Source organism: Microcebus murinus, chromosome 19, assembly GCF_040939455.1.
Source record: "Microcebus murinus isolate Inina chromosome 19, M.murinus_Inina_mat1.0, whole genome shotgun sequence".
Lineage (NCBI taxonomy): Eukaryota > Metazoa > Chordata > Mammalia > Primates > Cheirogaleidae > Microcebus > Microcebus murinus.
The window spans coordinates 51,566,033-51,587,351 of NC_134122.1; the positions used below are offsets into that span (position 1 = coordinate 51,566,033).

Here is a 21,319-nt window from a genome sequence, read left to right on the forward strand (position 1 = left end):
ATGTGGTATATACACATAATGGAACACTGTTCAGCCATAAAGAAAGAATGAAACCCTGTCATTCATGGCAACATGGATGGACCTGGAGGACATTATGTTAAGCAACATAAGTCAGGCATAGAAAAATACCACATTTTCTCACTCATACGTGGCAGCTAAAAAAAAAAAATTGAGATCATGGAAATAGAGAATAGAATTGTGGGTATTAGAGGCTGGGAGGGAGAGGAAAGGACGGGAAGAGGAGGAATGAGTCTGGTGTTCTGCAGCATTGCAGGGTGAATATGGTTAACCCTAATTTACTGTGTATTCTCAAAAAGCTAACAAAGAGGATTCTGAATGTTTACAACATAAAGAAATGATGAATGCTTGAGGTGATGGATATGCTAATTAACCCAATTTGCTCATTATACATTATGTGTATACATGTATCGAAATATCACACAGTATCACATAAATACATACAATTATTATGTGTCAACTAAAAATAAAAGGAAAGAAAGTACATGGATGAAAAACAGATCCGTGGTTACCAGGAGTTGGGGTTAGAGTGGTAGGATTGACTATAAAAAGATACGAGGGAACTTTTTGAGTGATGGAACCATTCTATTAATATATGTTATATTTGACAGCAGTTTCATGACTGTATGTTAAAATCACAGAACTGGTTTACTAAATGCGATGAATTTTTGTTATATAAATTATACCTCAATAAACCTTAAAGAAAGAAGTTAAAGAAATAAACTTTGTACAAGTTGGTGTGTTGATTACAAAGCAATAGCTATTATTAACAAGAATGTAAACTCAACCCTTTTGCTATGTGCTCTAGTAACACTCTGGCCTTCATCATTCTTTTAATTACATGATTAGTGCCTACATTCCCACTAGACTCTAAGCTCCATAGATTCTTTACCTTTGGTTAAATCTCAGCGTGGTGAGTGACAAAAGTACCACAAAATAAGGTCTATGGCGCTCAATACATTATTTCATTAACCTGCTTCCTACCATGCCCTTTGGGGTTAATGAAATAAAAGCAGGGTTCTCTGAAAGATCACTGAGATACTGCCTGGGCGGTGTTCCAGTCTGGTTCCATACGACGTACCTTGTCCTGGGTTTGGCATCGGACACAGTCACACTCGAAGCAGTACTGGGCCCGCAGCTGCTTGCGGCGCTCCTCGCTGGTCATCAGCATATCCAGGTAGCAGATGGTGAGCTGGGAGGCCAGAGAGAAGGCGACTGATTTCACATGGCTGTTGTGCTTATTTTCTTTAACTAACGGTGATTATTATTGCCACTAGAACAAAACTTGCTTTTACTGTATACCAAAAAGTATGGGAAAGAAAGTACCACTTATGGTCTCTCTACCCAAATAGTCACATGTAAAATTTTAATGTGTTTCCTTTCAGCATTTGTTATGTGGTAAGCACATGTATACCATATATTTATTTTAAAGAATTGGGCCCATCACCTCTACACACCTTTGTGCCTTACCTTTTCTTCACTAAACAGTAAACTACCAAGAGCTGTCATGTGTCTGATATTACTAAGGTTTGGTAATAAATTCTGTAATAATTGGGAATCAGAGAAGCCAAATTAATCCTGGCAATTAAATGGGTGGCAGATGATGCAGGCAGATTGCTCCTATGTTCTAACCAATTCTATCGCTGCCTCCTGGAATTTAGGGTTATCCAAATTTGGTACCTTCGAAATTAGGAGAAAGGAGAAAATTCTCTTACTTGTAGCTATTTGTAAAAAATGTGCAATAATTTTCAAATGGGGAGAGTTTAACATCAGAGTGTAATCACTGATCGAGGCTCTTAAATCGATTTCTTTAGACCTTTTCAAACAGAGTAAATATTCTCTGTTTTGGATTGTGAAAGGTTATAAGTAAGGATACATTTAAAGGACTCTTTGGGTTACTCTCTAGCCCTAAGAGTCCACTTTAAGTCACAGGTCTTTTGTGGGTTTTTTTTAAAGAGAGACTGAGTCTTCCTCCTCCGTCACCCAGGCTGGAATGCAGTGGCATAATCATTGCTTACTGTAACCTCATCCTGAGCTCAAAATATCCTCCTGCCTAAGCCTCCTGAATAGCGGTGACTACAGACCCATGCCACCACACCTGGCTTTTTTTTTTTTCCAGAGATGGGGTCTCACAATATTGCCCAGGCTGGTCTCAAACTCCTGGCCTCAAGTGATCCTCCCACCTCAGCCTCCCAGAATGCTGGAACTAGAGGCATGAGCCATCACACCTGGCCCAAGTCATAGGTCTCTAGGCAACATCATGATGTTTAAACATTTTGTACTTAACTAGATTTCCTATGTACTGAAAGTCTAATTCAAAATATATAAAACAAAACTCCTGATTTCCCACCCCAGTGTGTTGCATCTTAGCCAGAGTCTTCCCACTCTCAGTTAATGTAACTCATGTTTTGTGTTATCTAAGCTGAAATCTCAGAATCATCCTGGCTTTTTTTATTTTTAGAGATGGGGTCTTGCTATGTCACCCAGGCTGGAGTGCAGAGGTACTATCGCTCTAGCCTCGAACCCCTGGACTCAAGTGATTCTCCTGCCTCAGTCCCCCAAGTAGCTGGGACAACAGGCATGTGACACCATGCCAGGCTAATTTTTAAATTTTTGGTACAGACAGGGTCTCGCTATGTTGCCCAGGCTGGTCTCGAACTCCTGGCCTCGAGTGATCCCCCAGTGATCTCTTGCCTCAGCCTCCCAAAGTGCTGGGATTACGGGCATGAGCCGCCACATTTCATCACAGGCAGTTTGAGAAGCAACGGCTTCATATCATCTGACTGTTCCTGCTCAGACTCATTTCCCATCTCCCCTCATCCCTGCTGCTCCAGCCAGCCCCGCCTCCGTGCCAGCTCCACCCCCACTCCCACCACCTCGAGGCCTATGTACTGGCCTCTGCCCTTCCCCCAGTTCTACTATGGGGATCGCCCTCATTTCCTTGGAGTCTCAGTTGAAACTTACTTTCTCACTGAAGTCTAACCTGGGTACGCTATTTACAAAAACAACTCAATTCCCATTCCTGCCCGGCACTCCTAATTCCTTCCCCTTCGCTAGTTTTCCTTTTTCTGTAAAATATATCAGCTTGTACCATACTGTATAAATTACTTCTTTATTTGCTCTTAATTGTGGAAATTATGGGGGTGTGTGTGGTAGGAGAAGAAGGGAATACTGTAGGAGAAGAATGAGGCAGGATTATCTACTGAAGGAGATGACAAAAACTCTCTAGAGCAAAAAACTCCATGTGGTTTTTCTTATACTTAAAAAAAAGGATCTCATGTCTTCAAAGCATGATCTTGTTTGAAATCATGGCAGGTCAGAGAACACCATCCTCTTTGACAGAGAATGAAGCTTGGGAAGGCCTCGCCACAGCTGTAGGGGTGGGGGGTGGGGGGTGGGAGGAGCTTGGCCTGGCCAGCCATCTGTCAAATCCACCATGGCCGTCCCCAGGCTGACCGAAGCCACAGCCTGGCTCTCTACAGATTGTTCACATGTTAGGCAACTATAATACGCTGCTCTGTACACAGAAGCAGGAGCTCCTCCCCTTAAGAAATGTAGACAATGATGTTACTGAATGTCTACTACCTGCTAGCACATGGGGAGGCATCATGGAACAGTGAAAACCAGCACAGGTCTTGGATTCAGGTAATGCTGAGATTTGCGCCCAGATCTCTTGATTCAAGCCTCACGGGTTTTTTGTTTTGTTTTGTTTTGTGTTTGCTTTTTACAATAACGCAGCTGTTTCTCACACTTCTGGGGGTCCTGTAGGAGAGGGTAGCTTCCTAAGGAGCTGCTGCAGCACCGCCAACCCTGAAGCACTCAAGCCCGTGCCTGGCAATGTTCTGCGGCAACTGGGTTCCTTCAGCTGACACGACAGCCACCTTTTAATTCCCTGAATGTTTCTCTTAACGATCCAAAGCCAGGGCTTCCCTCTGAGGTGCAAAAGGCTGTTATACCAGGTAAGCTCCTCTTGTTTCTACAGAACACTATGTTTCAAATTCCAAACAAACAATTCCTAAGCACATTTTTTGAAACAGACTATTAGTTAAGTCTGGGGAAGTATATACATTAATCTTATATTGTCAGGCTCTCTGTTTCTCAGTTTCTTTACATGAGGTGAGGTAGTGAAATGAGCCAATCTGCATGTTCCCTCTTGGGTTGACTCTAGGACCCCAACTCTCAATCCAGCCCAATGGCTCTTAGTCATCAGACCCTGCTAGCAGATCAGGTCAACTGGCAGTAGCTACTGGGTGATTATGTGTGCCCAGTGTGGAGCCACTCTGAGGCCTGCCACACCAAAGAATGTGCTTGACTAACTCGAGCCTTTATTATAAGGGCCCAACACTCACAAGTGATCATGCCAGGCAGGGAATGGGCAGTAGGAGACTAGTTATTTAATTTAACCTCCATAAAAAGACTCTTAAAGCCTCCCTTGATATCCTGTAAGTGCCTGGAAGCATTACCTGGACTATGCAATGGCTTTCTAACTGGACTCCCTGCCGCCTTCAGTGTACCTTTCATCCTCTAAATTGCTTTGAGAGGCATCTTCCTAAAACTTCCATCTGACCATGTCATTTCTCTACATGAAGACTTTGGATGGTCCCTCACTGCCTATGAAGAAAGGCACAGTAAGGCTTTTCCCAACGGATTTTCTATCTGCCTTTCTAGTCTCAAGCTCTCTCCCTAAACCTCGACCTGTCAGTTACACACCTCTGAAACAATGCCACCACCCCAGCACGTGTCTAGACACTGCTGCCTAAGCTGGCCATACTTAGGAGGAAGCTGCCTAAGCTTCCTCCATACTCAGTTAAGAGAGAGCTTGTCCTTCCAGCTTGGCTCAGATATGCCTCTTCCAATGAGGACTGTCATGTTCCCTCAGAGAAGGTGACCCATTTTTCCCTTTGTGCCTCTTCTATGCCACTGAAGTTTGCAAAATACACTGTATCAAAGCTGAGGGGCTCAATGACAAAACTATTTTGGATTCATATTTTTGGAAAAAACAGCCAGAATACTAACTGGTAATGACAGCTAAGACCATTTTATCAGCCAAAAACCTTTATTAAAGACTCATTGATTTACCAGTTGTAATGGAATATCTGCTCATTAAATGGAGGGCTCATTTAGCGGGAACATATATATGACACTTGGTCATTGATCAGCTGATGCTTTAATGGCACAGAACTGCATTAAAATATTAATGCCACTGACCATTGCTTTGCCATTTTAGTTCAGCTCTTACAGAAAATACAGTAAATTACTTCTAACTTAGAGTAATATGAAATAGATTTTCTGGATCTTGAATATGTTGCTTACATTAAAATCTCAAGGCAAAATGAACCTCTTTTCCACGAAACCATCTTTTCATTATCTGTAACTGAGTGGATAATAAGATCAAATTAAAATTAGACCTTGTTTTCATTTCTGGAATTACACTGTCACAGTTACAAATTTTTCTACTAAAACTAACTCTGAATTGAGAAGAGACTTTGAAAACTCTCACTGCATTTTAAAGTCAAAGCTGAATATCATTCTTGTCTCTCTGTCGAACAAACCCTGCTAATTTTAGCTTCTAAATAATATATTCTCCAGATCCCCCATCACATGCCAGCACCTGACCTCCCCCTGACTTCAGGCTGCCATTGTCACCTCTTGCCTGGAGTCCTACATCACCCCAAGCTTGCCTACACAGAGAAAAACCTGGTCCTGCAGTTCCTTTGCTTAAACCCCTCAGTGATGTCCCATTGCCTGTCCTTCTCCCTTCCACAAATCCTTACTGAGCACTTCCTACGATGAACTGAGTTCTGTAATAAGGCCCCCAAGGGGTTTGCCGGTTCTGGTTCCTACACATTCCTTTATCAGCTGGTCACATCTAAATTCTCCAGTCCACTGATGAGAGCTGCTTCTTGCTCACTGAACTCACCAATCTGTCCCTGGCCTCTGTGTCTGCATCTATCATGCCTTTCTCTGCTCAACTCTAACTTTCTGGATCCTTTCCGAGTCTAGCAGTCACTTCTCTGGAAGCCTTCTTCCCTGCTTCCCAACCATGCCCTTACTAACCACATGGTGCCCCTGCTCTGCATTTCCGTAAAGCCACTGTGCTCCTCATAGTCTATTAAATATCATCGTTTTCTGCTCTCTGTCAGTTTCTGCAGCTATACCCTGAGCTCCTAAAGGCAGGACTGGGTCTTATTAATTTCCATATTCCTCAGAGTTTCTAGAGCTGCTACCCCAGCTCCTGCTATCGGGTAGGCATGCAGTGCATCTGTTAAATGGCTTAGCAAATATGATGACTAAGAGAAGAAACAGACTGTCCTCATCCCCAAACACATTAGATTAAAACTGACATTAGGGATACTGATATATTCAATTTATGTAAATCATATTTCTCCCAATTGATACGGCTCCAGAGACAGCTGGCAGCAAAAGGCATTATTTATAACAGCTACAAGTTCTCTTAAATGGGGGTTCCCATGAGGATGGCCTGGACTATCCAGCCTTCTTCCCTGGTCCATGTTTTATGAGACTATCAGACCATCAAATGCATTTCATAGCTTCACGCCACTCTGAAGGGGCTGCCATCAGCAATCTAGTCAAGTGGGCCCTGACTTACACGGTGCTGCAAAATCTCTCTACAGGGAGTGGCTGGATGAGGAGACAAAAAACCAAAACCAAAAAAATAAAAAGGCCCCATAACTCAGCATTATGATGGAAATCCTTAAACAGCTAAGTGTTATAAACTAGCAAAAGTGCTACTTTGAAGGGAGATGGTCCAAAGGGTGGATTTACGTAAAGAGGAACAAAGGGTAAGAAATTTCCATGGCAACACCTATTACTGTGGATCCTAGTGCAATTTTCCTGCTCTCCCTGTGTGAGGTTTGAAAGGTACCCATCTCAAACTGCGACGGGTTGGCTTTCATGTTCTTTTCTCTCCAGGGGCCATGGGGCACATCTGAGGATTGCTGGTAATTTAAAAATGTCTCTAAGAGTCTACCCCACCTCTTCTTTCATCTTTAACAGGACTCTTGCATTTACTCCACAAATACCGGGTGAGGCTCTCTTGTTACAGGCACTGTCCGTCCTCCCTCGTGGAGCCATGTGCTGGCATCTCATTCCGAATAGCCCTTATTAAAACTGTGACTGACCTAATGAGCAGTAAACCAAATGCAAAGGCGGTGCTATGAAATTACCAAAATGTCTAAATTTAGTCCTTTAATCTATTTAAATAAAGCTACATTTTGAACAAAGAGGAATTACTGCACTTACTCAATGCCTCAAAATGCCTTTTCTTTTCTCTTGGTGCCTCCTCTCCCCTACCTCTGCCCCAAGGGGTCAGTTTCAAATGTACAGGATGTATTTTGGGTGTTAGGGGTGGCTACAGGCATTAGCTGAGCAGGGACGAGGGACACAAGTCTTTATTAATGATTCAGCAGTCCCACACGAAGAACTCGTCCATCCAGAATGCCAACAGCGTCCCCCCACCCCCGAAACCTGCTGGCCTGCACAGTGCGCCCAGCCGAACAGTCACTTAAACGCAGAGTTACTGAAGGCCTCCTGGGTGCAAGCCAACATGCCGGAGACACAGAAATATGACACAGTTGCCTGTCCTCATGAAGCTCACAGGTGAAAACAGAAGTCACCAAAAGAGACAGAATACGTGCCAAAGATATATTAATAACCACTATAAGGGGGATATCAGAGGGAAAGATCCTTTAACGTGGGAAATCAGGAAAAGCTTTATAGAAGAGATGGTGCCGAAAAGGGTGGCACGGTCCACTTTCTGTTGTTACAGCAGGATACCACAGACTGGGCCGCTCACAAAGAGAAGAAACGCACCTCACGGCCTCTCACAGAGGCTGGGCAGCACGACACCACAGCACGGCGCCAGCACGGCGCCTTCTTGCTGCGTCACCACGCAGCGGAGGCCTCGCGTGGTGAGAGGGCAAGTGTGTGCCAGCTCAGGTCTCTCTTCTTCTTCTTAGAAAGCCACCAGTCCCATTGTGGGGCCCCCACCCTGATGATCTTACCTAATTTGGAGGCATTCTTTCCCCACCTCTGAACACTATCAACATAAGAATCTAGTGATTAAGTTTCCAATATATGATGTTTGGGGGACACATTCAAACCAAAGCAAAGGGCCTTGAAGGGCATAAAGCATTAAGGCAGGTAGAAACAGGGGGCAGAGACAGGAAGGAGAACTAATTAGAGCAAATGTCATTCATCAAGACCTATATAATGGAATGGAAAAAATTTTATTTTCTTAAGCTGGTATAAGAAAGAGTTATAGAAAGAATCCTCTTTTTTGTTGAGAAGATGCCTTGGTAAGTATCACATAGGAAAATATGTGCTACTGAAGGGCCTCACACTGAGCAGAAATATTTTGTATTAAGTAAGAGGAAAGATTTGCTTGTTGGTCCAGATATAGAAAAATAAAGATATAAAAAAGTAAAATAAGCACAAAAAGACAATGTGTTTTCTCAAATAAATAAAAACCAACCAGGCAGAATAATTGGCAGCCAAACCCAGAAAACAAGATACAGAAATGTTTTTGTTGTTTTTGAAAACTTCAAAAATTTCTAATATATTTTCTGTTTGTTTTGTCAAGTTACTTGGGTTTTTTTTTGAATTTACTAAAACATTGTCATCATCAACAATAGCCCCCACTCTTCAGCAAACTAATACTGCTGAAAATAGACAGTGGTTCCCTTTCTTACCTGCCATGAGGTTGTGTATGGTCCTGAGAAAAAAGTCTAAATTTTCTATGTCATTAATTTAATATCCCAGTATATGCAAGACACTGGCCCTAAAAACTGGAAATTCGGAAAGTGGCTGTGTAAGAAGTGGCTCATTCAGTTGAAAATCAGTTTGAAGGGAGTCCTGTCAAAGCCAAATCCCTATCTACATAAAATATGGTACCTCTGAGTTTAGCTTTCACTGGCTGAGTGCTGCATAAATGCAATAAGAGCTTATGATACTGTTTTTCTTCAATAAATATCCACTTTTCCAAATTGGAAGGTAGAAGGAAACTGGGTTCTAAAAGCATAAAAATCTGTAACTCAGAACTTAGCATGGGAAGTAACTGAGCAAGCCCCATGCAGGCTCAGGTTCAGCAGCCCTGGAGCAGCCCATTTGCAGCTGTCTTGTGAGACCTCAGCCTTCTGTTACGGCTCCTCATCAAAAGATGCTGGGTAAGCTGTCGGGCAGGGTCAAGGCCAATTTGGTGCTGGAGTTCATACTCCCTGTCCTCTGTTTCTTTTGCATCTTTGCTTAAATGATCACCCAGAAATGCTGATGGGTTTGTAAAGGCCCAAAGATAGCCCAAAAGAGTAAAAGCTGTTTGCTTTACTAACACAAGTTAAAAAAGTGTAATTACCTTCAAAACACAATTCGTGGTCTTGGGAGTAAATAAGCCGTGGGGATCCCATTCCCAAGCTAGGCCAGCCTCCCTGCCCACGGAAGGCTGACCACTGGCAGGGAAAGGACAGGCTGCCGAGATGTTGCCACTGAGATTTAATGAGTCCCATGCATGTGCGTAAAACACACCCTCTGTCACACACAAACACCTCTCACACACATACAATCGGAACCATCATCATATAAAAGTATGGTGGCCAAAAAAAAAATTAGCCCACATATAATTTGGGAGAAGTAACAATCAGTTGCTGGCTAGAGGTGACTGTACTACGTATCTTCTCACAGGCAGAAGGACAATGGAAAGCTGTCCCCTCAGGCACAGCTGGCTCTATAGAGGGGCCATGCTGAGAGGGTCTCTGATGGGAAAGGGGGCCAGTCAGGGCCAGTGTGACTTTCCTTACCTCCTCTCCCACCTCGATGTCGCGGACAGCGCGCAGTAAGAGGTGGGGCCCGTTAAACACAATCGAACAGTTGGGGTCACAGCTGTGATTGAGCAAAGACATACTGGAGAGAAAAAAACAAGAGAGATCATAATGGCTCAGCAGATAAAATCAAACAGCTAAATTTAATACATGCAACGTGCAACAGACACCGTAGTTTGGGATTTGCACTAGGGATTGAGTACTCAGGGTACAATCACAGAAATGTCACTTGCCCACTTCCTATGAAGTGTATCTCCCCAAGACAAAGGCTAACCAGGGAATTTGTTAATAGAAACATTTTCTGAGTCCTTTTTGGGGTAGGGATAGGGAAGTAGTTAACTTGTTAGATACCAGCCAACATGAAGATGGGGGTGACCTGCAAGGAAGTAATCTCTGAGATAATGGGATGCAGCAACCCAAATACCGCTGACCTTTCCCACCCAGGACCTCGTCTGTTGAGCTCCTTTGGAGGACTTGCCATCTCTGCTAGAACATCCACATTGAAGGATAATTAGGAGTACATCCTCTTAAATGCAGAGCTGAGGTTATCTTGCTAACTAGATCCTGATGCGTTCTGAGCCATGGTCCAGTCTTTTTATTACCTTGGAGGTACATTTTTTACCATCTGGAAAATGGAATGGATTTAAACTGCTACCATAAATTGATAATAATTACAGTGAACACTTAACTTACTATGTAGAGTGAACACTTCCTTGTACTTGAGCATGTGCATTAAATTTAATCATCGTAACAATCTTATGAAGATCATTTATAGGTGAAGAGACTGATATATAGAAATTAAATTACTTGCCCAAGGACAAGGACACACAACTAGTAAGTGGCGATTGCCTCCAAACTAGGTGGTCTGAATTCAGAGCCCACACTCTCAACGATTCTGTTACTGCTTTGTGAGAAGCACTACCAATAGACCTGATCTATAGCTAACGACGCTGATGAGAATAAAAAAACCTGAATTCTCAGATTCACAATCAATTATAAAAAAGTATAAATTTGTATTTGGACCCTTACGGCATACAAACAAAATGAAAGTAAAAGTGACTATACTACTTGCAGAAAAACAGTCTAGTAGCTCAGTGATAAGGGTCACCTCCGTGGTAGCTGGGGGACAGCACTTCAGAGGGACAAACACTGAAAGTTTTCTGCCTCTTGAGGGACAGAGCTCAGAGGATGCTAACTCAAAAGGCGAAATGAAACCAACTGGTGCAGCATGGCAAATCTGGTGAAATAATCACGTGCTTCAGCCTAAGAGGTTGGGGTAGGGTCAGGGCAGGGGTCCAGTGAGTAATCAAATCGCAGCCTGATGGTTAATCAGCACCCACAATCCTCAACTTCTTACTGCAAAAGCCCCCTGAGAACAAGAGTTTAGGTCTGAGATCTGCCTCTTTCTTAATACCACAGCATAAAATGTGGGTTATAAAACTGTTTTCTTTAAACTTAACATTTTCCATTTTTCTTGTAATTTATCACTAAGTTTCCAGGTTGGCTCTTGAACCAGCTGTTGCACTTGCCTTTCTAACTACCTCTGAAGAGCTGGGATTTGGGTAGGAATTAAAGCTGTTTCTTCCAGTAAATGAAATACTATCCACCATACCTGGGGTATAGGCCAACACCAACTTCCTGCATCTCTGCATTACAGATGGTGAAAGAGTTGCAGATCACCTGTAAAAACAAAGGAGAGACAATCAGTTTTACTACAGTCTCTTAGGAAACTTTGTAGGTGAAAGAATAAAAATTTTCAAAATAAAACGTAAGAGCCTTTTAATAGTTGCTTTGGAAAGATCCAAGCCAAACACTGACACTCTTTAATTTGCAAAATAATTTATCTGGAACATATTTCCCTTAAGAACTTCAGGTGTTTAAGTGCAGAAATGCCAGCATCCTGGGGAATAACAAAAACAAAAAACCAAAACAGCCTTAAGCCAACATGGGAGCTATTAAGTTCAATCTAACCACCTCCGTCCCCGAAAGTCACACCGTTCCATGAAATGTTCAAAATTCAGAGTACGAATAAGCTATTTATTGAAAACTAGAATCCTACAATATCATGATTTTTCACTCAAACTGCCTGCAGTTTCCAAATGCCACTATTTGTTTGTTGAGTAAGATCAGCCTGACCTTTTTGTCTATTACAAAGAGTGGAGTATACCCCGAGTGAGTTTGTGATCCAAGTTGATGACAGACCACAGGGCACACAGGAAGTCATTTAGTCAAGCCATAGCATTTACTAGGCACATGGGACCGATCACTCAGTATACAGCACAGTCCCATACCCTATGGGGGTGCGGTGGGGTAGGGAAAAAGAAATTTAAAAATGCAATCACTGTGCTCAAAGCACTTAAAAACCTCATTTGCAGAATAAGGTTAATGTATGAGAGACCACATAGAATCATGGAAAGAGCAGTGGACTTAGAATCAGAAAATCTAGGTCCTAGCCACACATCACTGTGTCAGTGGATGGATGTTGGGGAAAGAACAATGAGGAAAAAAGCCAAAGTTCCTGCCTTCATGGAGCTTAAGTTGTAGTTGGAGAGACAGATTTTTTAAAGCCTCAATGATAAAAAACCTCCATGTGGATAAGTGCTAAGGAGAGAAATAAGGTAAAATAAAGGCACACAGGGAAAAGTAGTCCAGAGGGCTCTTTAGGATAAGTGGACACTAAAGCAATGACCTGAAGAGACTGTGGAAATGACACCTGTATATATAGGTGGTGATGGTTCACGTCAGGAGAAAGAGCCAGTACAAAGGTCTGCAAGTGGAAGGCTCTTGGTTACAGGGGAACAGCAAGAAGGCTCCTTTGGCCAAAGCAGAATAGGTAAGAAGAAGAGCCGTGAACTACAACATCAGAGAGGCAGCAAGATCATATAGGGACTTACAGCCATGTGGGCAGTTTATCCTGAATGAGACAGAAAGTCACTGGATTCTGAACCAAGGAGTGATTTGGGCCAAGTCATCTGACTTCTGTGTTGTTTTTTTTTATTTCAGCACATTATGGGGGTGCAAATGTTAAGGTTACGTATATTGCCCTTGCCTCCCCTCCTGCCTCAAGTCAGAACTTCAAGTGTGACCATCTCCCAGATGGTGCACATCACACTCATTATGTATGTAAATACCCATCCCCTCTTACCCCCTCCCATCTGCCCAACACCAGATAAATGTTATTATTCCTTTATGTCCACTTAGGTGTCGATCGGTTAATACCAATTTGCTGGTGAGTACATGTGGTGCTTATTTTTCCATTCTTGGGATACTTCACTAGTTAGAATGGGTTCCAGCTCTATCCTAGAAAATACAAGAGGTGCTATACCACCATTGTTTCTTATAGCTGAATAGTACTTCGTGGCATACATATACCATATTTTATTAATCCACTCATGTATTGATGGGCACTTCGGTTGTTTCCACAGCTTTGCAATTGTGAATTGTGCTGCTATAAACATTCAAGTGCAGGTGTCTTTTTCATAGTGACTTTTGTTCTTTTGGGTAGATGCCCAGTAATGGGATTGCTGGATCAAATGGTAGATCCACTTGTATCACTTTGAGGTATCTCCATATTGCTTTCCACAGAGGTTGAACTAGTTTGCAGTCCCACCAACAGTGTAGGAGTGTTCCTATCTCTCCACATCCATGCCGATATTTATTGTTTGGGGACTTATTAATAAAGGCCATTCTCACTGGAGGTAACTGATATCCCATTGTGGTTTTGATTTGCATTTCCCTGATGATTAGAGATGTTGAGCATTTTTTCATATGTTTGTTGGCCATTATTTTTCATGTTTGTTGGCCATTCTGTCTTCTTTTGGAAAGTTTCTGTTCATGTCCTCTGCCCACTTTTTGATAGGGTTGTTTGATTTGTTCTTGCTGATTTTCCTGAATTCTAAATAGATTCTAGTTATCACTCCCCTGTGGGATGCGTAGCATGCAAAAATTTTCTCCCATTCTGTAGGTTGTCTGTTTGCTCTTGTGACTGTTTCCTTGGCTATGCAAAAGCTTTTTAGTTTGATCAGGTCCCATTTATTTATTTTTGTTGTTGCTATGATTGCCTTAGGGGTCTTCTTCATAAATTCTTTGCCTAGGCCAATGTCTAGAAGAGTATTTCCAACATTCTCCTCTAGAATTCTAATAGTTTCATATCTTAGGTTTTAGTCTATTACCTAGCATGAGTTGATTTTTGTGAGAGGTGAAAGGTGTGGATCCTGCTTCAGCCTTCTATATGTGGCTATCCAGTTCTCCCAGCATCATTTATTGAATGGGGATTCTTTTCCCCAGTGTATGTTTTTGTCTGCTTTGTCAAAGATTAAATGGATATATGAGGATGGTTTTATATCTGGGTTCTCAGTTCTGTTCCACTGGTCAATGTCCCTATTCTTGTGCCAATACGAAGCTGGTTTAATTTCTATAGCCTTGTAGTATAGTTTGAAATCTGGCAAACTGATACCTCCTGTTTTGTTTTTATTGCCTAGGATTGCTTTTGCTATATGGGGTCTTCTCAGGTTCCATATGAAGTATAAAATTATTTTTTCTATATCTGTGAAAAACGATGTTGGTATTTTAATAGGGATTGCACTGAATCTGTAGATCACTTTGGGTAGTATAAACATTTTAACAATGTTGATTCTGCCGACCCACGAGCATGGTATGGTGCAATCCCTATTAAAATACCAACATCGTTTTTCACAGATATAGAAAAAATAATTTTATACTTCATATGGAACCTGAGAAGACCCCATATAGCAAAAGCAATCCTAGGCAATAAAAACAAAACAGGAGGTATCAGTTTGCCAGATTTCCATCTGTTTACTTCCTCTGCTATTTCCTTCCTCAGTGTTTCATAGTTCTCCCTGTAATGTCTTTTACCTCCTTAGTTAAGTATATTCCTAGATACTTTATTTTCTTTGTTGCTATTGTAAAGGGTATTGAGTCTTTGATTTGGTTCTCAATTTGACTGTTATTGGTGTATAGGAATGCCTCTGTTTTGTGTGTATTGATTTTGTATCCTGAGACTTGACCAAATTCATTTATCAATTTGAGGAGCCTCTTGGTTGAATCTTTGGGGTTTTCTAAATATAATATCATATCATTAGCAAAGAGTGAGAGATTGATCTCTTCTGCCCCCATTTGGATGCCTTTAATCCCACTCTCATGTCTGATTGCTATAGCAAGGATGTCCAGCACTATGTTGAATAGAAGTGAAGATAGTGGGCAACCTTGCCTTGTTCCAGCTCTAAGTGGGAATGCTTTCAATTTTTCCCCATTCAGTATGATGTTGACCATGGGTCTGTCATATATGGCTTGTATCATTTTTAGGTAAGCCCCTTATATGCCTATTTTGTTAAGTGTTCTTATCATAAAAGGGTGTTGAATTTTGTCAAATGCTTTTTCTGCATCTATTGAAAGGATCATATGGTCTTTGTTTTTGCTTCTGTTTATGTGGTAAATTACATTTATAGATTTGCGTACATTGAACCATCCCTGCATCCTTGGGATGAAGCCCACTTGGCTGTGATGAATTTTTATTTTCTTGACAAGCACCTGGATTCAGTTAGCTAGGATTTTGTTGAAATTTCTGCATCTATATTCATAAGGCATACTGATCTGTAGTTTTCTTTCTTTCTTGCATCCTTTCCTGGTTTTGGCATCAAAGTGATGTTGGCTTCATAAAATGAATCAGGTAGGGTTCCATCCTTCTCAATGTTGTGAAATAATTTCTAGGATAGGCAGCAGTTCTTTGTAGGTGTGGTAAAATTTGGGTCTGGAAACCATCTGGTCAGGGACTTTTTGTTTTAGGAAGGTTTTTAATTTCTGTTTCTGTTTCGGCACTTGATAGTGGTCTGTTCAGGAAATCTATTTCTTCCGGGTTGAGCCTAGGGAGGCTGTGGGTTTCTAGAAATTTATCCATTTCCTCCTCATTTTCCAGTTTGTTTACATAGAGGTTTTTGTAGTACTCATAGATTATATCTTGTATTTCCATGGCATCAGTTGTAATATCTCCTTTTTTGTTCCTGATGGAGCTTATTAGAGATTTCTCTTTTTCTGCTTTTTGTTAGTCTAGCCAAAGGCATGTCAATTTTGTTTACTTTTTGAAAGAACCAACTTTTTGTTTTATTAATCTTCTGTACAGTTTCCTTGTTGTCAATTTCATTTAGATCTGACTTGATATTGTTAATTTCACTTCTTCCTTCTGCTGGGTTTGAGGTCGGTCTGTTCTTTTACCAGGTCTTTGAGTTGATTCATTAGGTTGTCTGTTTGTGATCTTTCTGATTTTTGGATATAGACATTTATGGAAATAAACTTTCAGGACTACTTCAGCTGTGTCCCACAGAATTTGATAACTTGTATCTCCATTGTCATTAAGTTCAAATAATTTTTTGATTTTTATCTTGATTTCCTCATTTATGAGTAATCGTTAAGCAGAAGGTTATTTAATTTCCATGTTTTTGTGTAGAAATGTGAGTTTCTGTTAGGGTTGATTTCTACTTTTATTCTACTGTTAGGATTGATTTCTACTTTTACTTATATCCACTGTGATCTGCTTTGTGTCCTAGGATATGGTCAATCTTAAGAGAAAATCCCATGAGCTGATAAGAAGAATGTATATTCAGTGGATTTTGGGCAGAATGTCCTGTAAATGTCATTTCAGGCCCAATTGTTCTAGAGTTTTGTTTAAATCCATTATTTATTTATTAATTTTCTGTTTGGAGGATTTGTCCTATGAAGTGAGCAAGGTGTTGAAATCTACAGCTATCATGGAATTGCTATTTATCAATTTGCTTAGATCAAGTAGGGTTTGCTTTATGAACTGGGTACACCTACGTTGGGTGCATATATATTTAAAATTGTTATGTCTTCTTGTTGAACTGTACCCTTCACCATTATATAATGACCCTCTTTGTCTTTAATGGTTTAAAAATTAAGTTATCTGAAATCAAAACTGCCATGCCAGCCTTCTTTTGGCTTCTGTTTGCTTGAAATACTGATCTCCACCCCTTTACTTTTAGTCTATATGCATCCTTGCAGGTTAGGCGAGTTTCCTGAAGACAGTAGATACTTGGCTTGTATTTTTTTTATCCATTCAACCAACCTATGTCTCTTGAGTGGGGAGTTTAAGCCATTCACATTTATTGAGAGAACTGATAGGTGGGGCAAATTTCTGTTCATCCTGTTGGTTTGTACTTTGTTGCTTTGTTTTCTCTCTTGAGCCATTGTGGTATCTGGCCTTTATTGTTTAGCTTTTGAGTGCTTTTACATTCATGAGTATTTATTATGCTGATCTAGGTGTGACACTGTTTTGAGTACTTCTTGGAGGGCTGGTCTTGTCTTGGTGAATTCCTTCAGTCTTTGCTCATCTCAGAATGTCTTTATTCTCCTTCGTATACAAAACTTAATTTTGCAGGGTACAAGATTCTAGGCAAGGCATTATTTTGCTTCAGAAGAATGAGAATGGGGCCCAGTCTCTCCTTGCTTGTAAGGTTTCAGTTAAGAAGTCTGGCATTACTCAGATTGGCTTTCTTTTGTAGGTTACTTGCTTCTTTCGCCTTACAGCTCATAGAAGGGCCTCTTTAGTTGATATTTTGGTCAGTCTGTTGACTACATGTCGTGGTATCTTCCTGTTTGCGTTGACTCTCCCAGGGATCCTTTGGGCTTCTTGTACTTGGACATCTAGATTTTTAGCAAGGCCTGGGAAATTTTCCTCAATTATATCTTCAAATAGCTTATCCAATCCTTGTATGTTTTCTTCTTCCCCTTCGGGAATCCACAACAACCTCAAATTAGGTTTCTTCATATAATCCCACATGCATTGTAAGCTTTGCTCTTTTCTCTTATTACTCTGCTCTATCTCTGTGACTAACTTATTTAATTGGAAGGTGTTATCTTCAATCTCTGAGATTCTTTCTTCTGTTTGATCTACCCTGTTCTTGAGGCTTTCCACTGTGTTTTGTATTTCCCTGAATAGATTCTTCATTTCCAGGAGTTCGGTTTGATTTTTCTTTAATATTTCAATTTCTTTTTCTTTTCTTTTCTTTTTTTTTTTTTTTGAGACAGAGTCTTGCTTTGTTGCCCAGGCTAGAGTGAGTGCTGTGGCATCAGCCTAGCTCACAGCAACCTCAAACTCCTGGGCTCAAGCAATCCTACTGCTTCAGCCTCCCGAGTAGCTGGGACTACATGCATGCACCACCATGCCCGGCTAATTTTTTCTATATATATTAGTTAGCCAATTAATTTCTTTCTATTTATAGTAGAGATGGGGTCTTGCTCTTGCTCTCAGGCTAGTTTCCAACGCCTGACCTCGAGCAATCTGCCCGCCTCAGCCTCCCAGAGTGCTAAGATTACAGGCGTGAGCCATGGGCACCTGGCCAATATTTCAATTTCTTTAGTGAATTTTTCTTTCAAGTCCTCGATTTTTTTTGTGTGGTTTCTTTGTGTTGGTTATCCATTTTTTTTTCTTGCATATCATTGAGTTTTCTTACAATCCATGTTTGAAATTCTTCTTCCATTATTTTAGTGTTCTGAATTTGGTTAATGTCCATTGCTTGAGAGCTGGTGTTGCTCTTTGGGGGAGTGCTTTCTGTTTGATTCTTCATACTTCCAGCATATTTTTCACTGAGATCTTCCCATCTGGATCAGCCATTGTTTTTTCATTTAGGAAATAACAGGCCCTGTGTAGCCTCTGTTCCTATAGGTGCTATAGGAGCAAGGGAGCCTGGATGTGCGTTCTTCTATGGTTGCTTGATCTGCCGCTGGGGGGAGCCACTATTGTGCTGTTCAGAGCTCTTCCACCATAGTTGGGAGGCTACTCCTGATGGGAGGGGTTACTTGGGGAGCCTATTGTGCCCTCTTGCGGGGATTCGTGTTCCTTGACCACGGACCTCACTGTTGGCAGCTAAACTGGGGGCAGAGATCCAGCCCCAGAGTTTTGGTCCTACTGGGTGACCTAAATAGGTCTGAAGAGCAAAGTATCTGCTGGGTTGTCAGCTATTGATCTGCATCAAGGCCCCATGGATTCACACTAGTCGCAGAGGGAAAGTGGCTTTTCTTGTCTCACCCTACCTCCAGGGATAGAGCCTACCACATTCTGCACGAAAGATGCTGGCTAGGGGGAGGGGGTAGTTCCTCAATCTTCCTGGCGCCCCAGTGTCTGTAAGTCCTGCAGGCATTAGCCTCCTCATGACTAGGGAAGTGTTCAGAGTTTATCTGTCAAGACAGGCCTGGCTAGTTGATGATAGATGGTGTAAGGGTGGAGCTTGTCACAAGAGTCCCTGGGCTGGGGGAAGCTGTCTGACACACCGTATCACACTGCAGTGGCTGGGCTATGGACCCCAACAATGGTGACCGCCGGCCGGCAGAGCAGCACTATCACTTGGGGCGACTCTTCAGGAGATGGCAGGTGCCGGACTGGGGAGCTGGGTCATCAGGACACCACATTGTCTCTTTCATGTCGCCCTCCCACAGTCTCATGCCTGTCCAGCAGGAGCTCTTGCTCTTACTGACCCACCTTGAGCAGGCCGATTTGCCCGAAGCGGTTCCAGATTAGAGTCCCCTACTTAGTGATCACCTCCGTAGGCCTTGATCCGCTGGGTGCCAGAGCAAGTTACCTGTCTCCTAACTACCTCCCATAGTAGCTCAGACAGGATCCCTCCCTGCTTAGTACAATCCTGGCACAGAGCTCCGGGGAGTTCAAGGTGCTTCCTGCTATTGTCTCCTCTCTACAGAACCCCACGTCTCCTGCCGCGATTTTGCACCAACTTCAGGCAGGTCCCTATCTGAGTGGGTGTGGAGGTCAGTGTGGAAGCAACAAGTTCTCCTGTGGGTCTGATTCCACTTCACTTGCTGGCCTGGCAGGGTAGCCCTTCCGTGCTCTATGCTCTATTGTTTGTTTTGCACTCTCCAGAAATTGCAATCCTATCTCTCATTCACCTTTTTATCCTCCTGTTTTCTGTGTCCCATGCTGATTCTCTGCCGATTCACAACACTGTTCTTGCAGGGGAGCGATCCACTCATGTGTAGGGGACTGAGCTCTATGCCTCTTTCTCTGGGAACAGGAACCCAGGAGGTTACCTTTACTCTGCCATTTGTGCCCCTTTCAGATTTCTGTTTTAAAAGGACTGTACTCTAGCTGTTGTGTAGAGAATGGGTCACCAAACGGCAAGAATAGAAGTAGAGAAAGCAGTAAAGAGATCACTTGCTACAGCCCAGGTGAGAGATGCTGGTGACTCAGATGCTAGTGGCAGCAGAAGGGAGAACTGGGTAGTGCTGCCAACAAGACTTAATGAATGGCGTTTATGGGGAATGAAAAGAGTCCAGGATAACACTCGAGTTTTTGGCCTGAACAAGTAGAAGATTATAGTTGCCATTTATTAAGATGAGGAAGAATGTAAAAGGAACAGGTCTGGTTGCAGAAAGTTGGGAGAAAGTCCAATAGTTCTGTTTTAGTCATGTTAAACTTGAAATGGCCTATAAGACATCCCAGCCAAGACTAAGAATGAGCAACTGAAGTTCAGGGCAGCAGTTAAGGCTAGAGATATAAATTTAGGATGAAACATGACAAAGCCCATAAAAGAAAAGTAGAAGAGGCCACTACAGACTTGAAATAAACCAGTGATTACAAATGGATGCTGACTTGTTATAAATTTTCTATAAAGGAAGAAGCAATAACAACAAATTTCTCCAAATCAGGTTTATATGAAAGAACACAAAGTATGAAAAAGCACTCAGTCATTTGAGATTCTTCCACTGCTACAAACAGCTCTTACATGAAATCTAGTGCAACCTAACAGGATTTAGCATTTTTTCCTCTAAAAATCTGATAAAACTGCAGTTTTAAATCAGGAAATAAATTGGTATAAATATTCATATTTTACATAAATACTAATTAAGTTGTTTTAGGGCATCCATTTTGTATTAAGCTGCAACAGTATACTGTCTCTATATATTAATATTTATAATAAGTAAAGTGGATGGTAAAAATATAAGACAAAAAATCTTGTGTTTGTGTCTTGAAATTTTAAACATTTTAAAATGCATATAAATTTTGGGGAGGGGTTATAAATTTTAACACATATTAAAAGTATAATCAGAACTTTGATTGAATTAATCTACCAACCAAAAACCAGGTCAAACAGATGTAACTGGCTAACTTTTGGATCAAACTAAAATACCTTTTTCCTCAACTTTGAAGCAAGTTAAAGATTTTGCCAAAGTAGTTTATTCTGGTGGAATTTTTAAAGAAGAGCTAACAAGAGGAAATGTCAATTAGTTGTCTCTTCCTCTGGGAAATGTTTCCTGATCCCTAAACTTAGCAGCATTTATCACACTGAATCATTATTTATCCATTTACTTGTCATATCACACACAATAATGCTGTAAAATACTCAGAGGGCCAAGATAGCATTTCATTTATCATCATATTCCTCTGCCCAGCACAATGCCTGGCACACAGAAGACACCAGTAA

General features: G+C 41.5%; 1 protein-coding gene across 3 annotated transcripts in view; it reads right to left on the reverse strand.

Annotated features, from left to right (window-relative positions):
• The window catches only part of SMYD3 (SET and MYND domain containing 3), a 536,942-nt gene that overhangs the window by 121,480 nt on the left and 394,143 nt on the right, over nucleotides 1–21,319 (reverse strand). For 2 of the 3 annotated variants that reach the window (XM_075995540.1, XM_012751180.2), the window contains exons 6-8: nucleotides 11,464–11,531; nucleotides 9,831–9,933; nucleotides 1,100–1,210 (exon numbers count right to left, since the gene is read on the reverse strand). In XM_075995540.1, the coding sequence (XP_075851655.1) occupies nucleotides 1,100–1,210; nucleotides 9,831–9,933; nucleotides 11,464–11,531 (282 nt within the window). The remainder of the gene's footprint in view (nucleotides 1–1,099; nucleotides 1,211–9,830; nucleotides 9,934–11,463; nucleotides 11,532–21,319) is intronic. The other variant, XM_075995539.1, reaches the window with a different exon arrangement.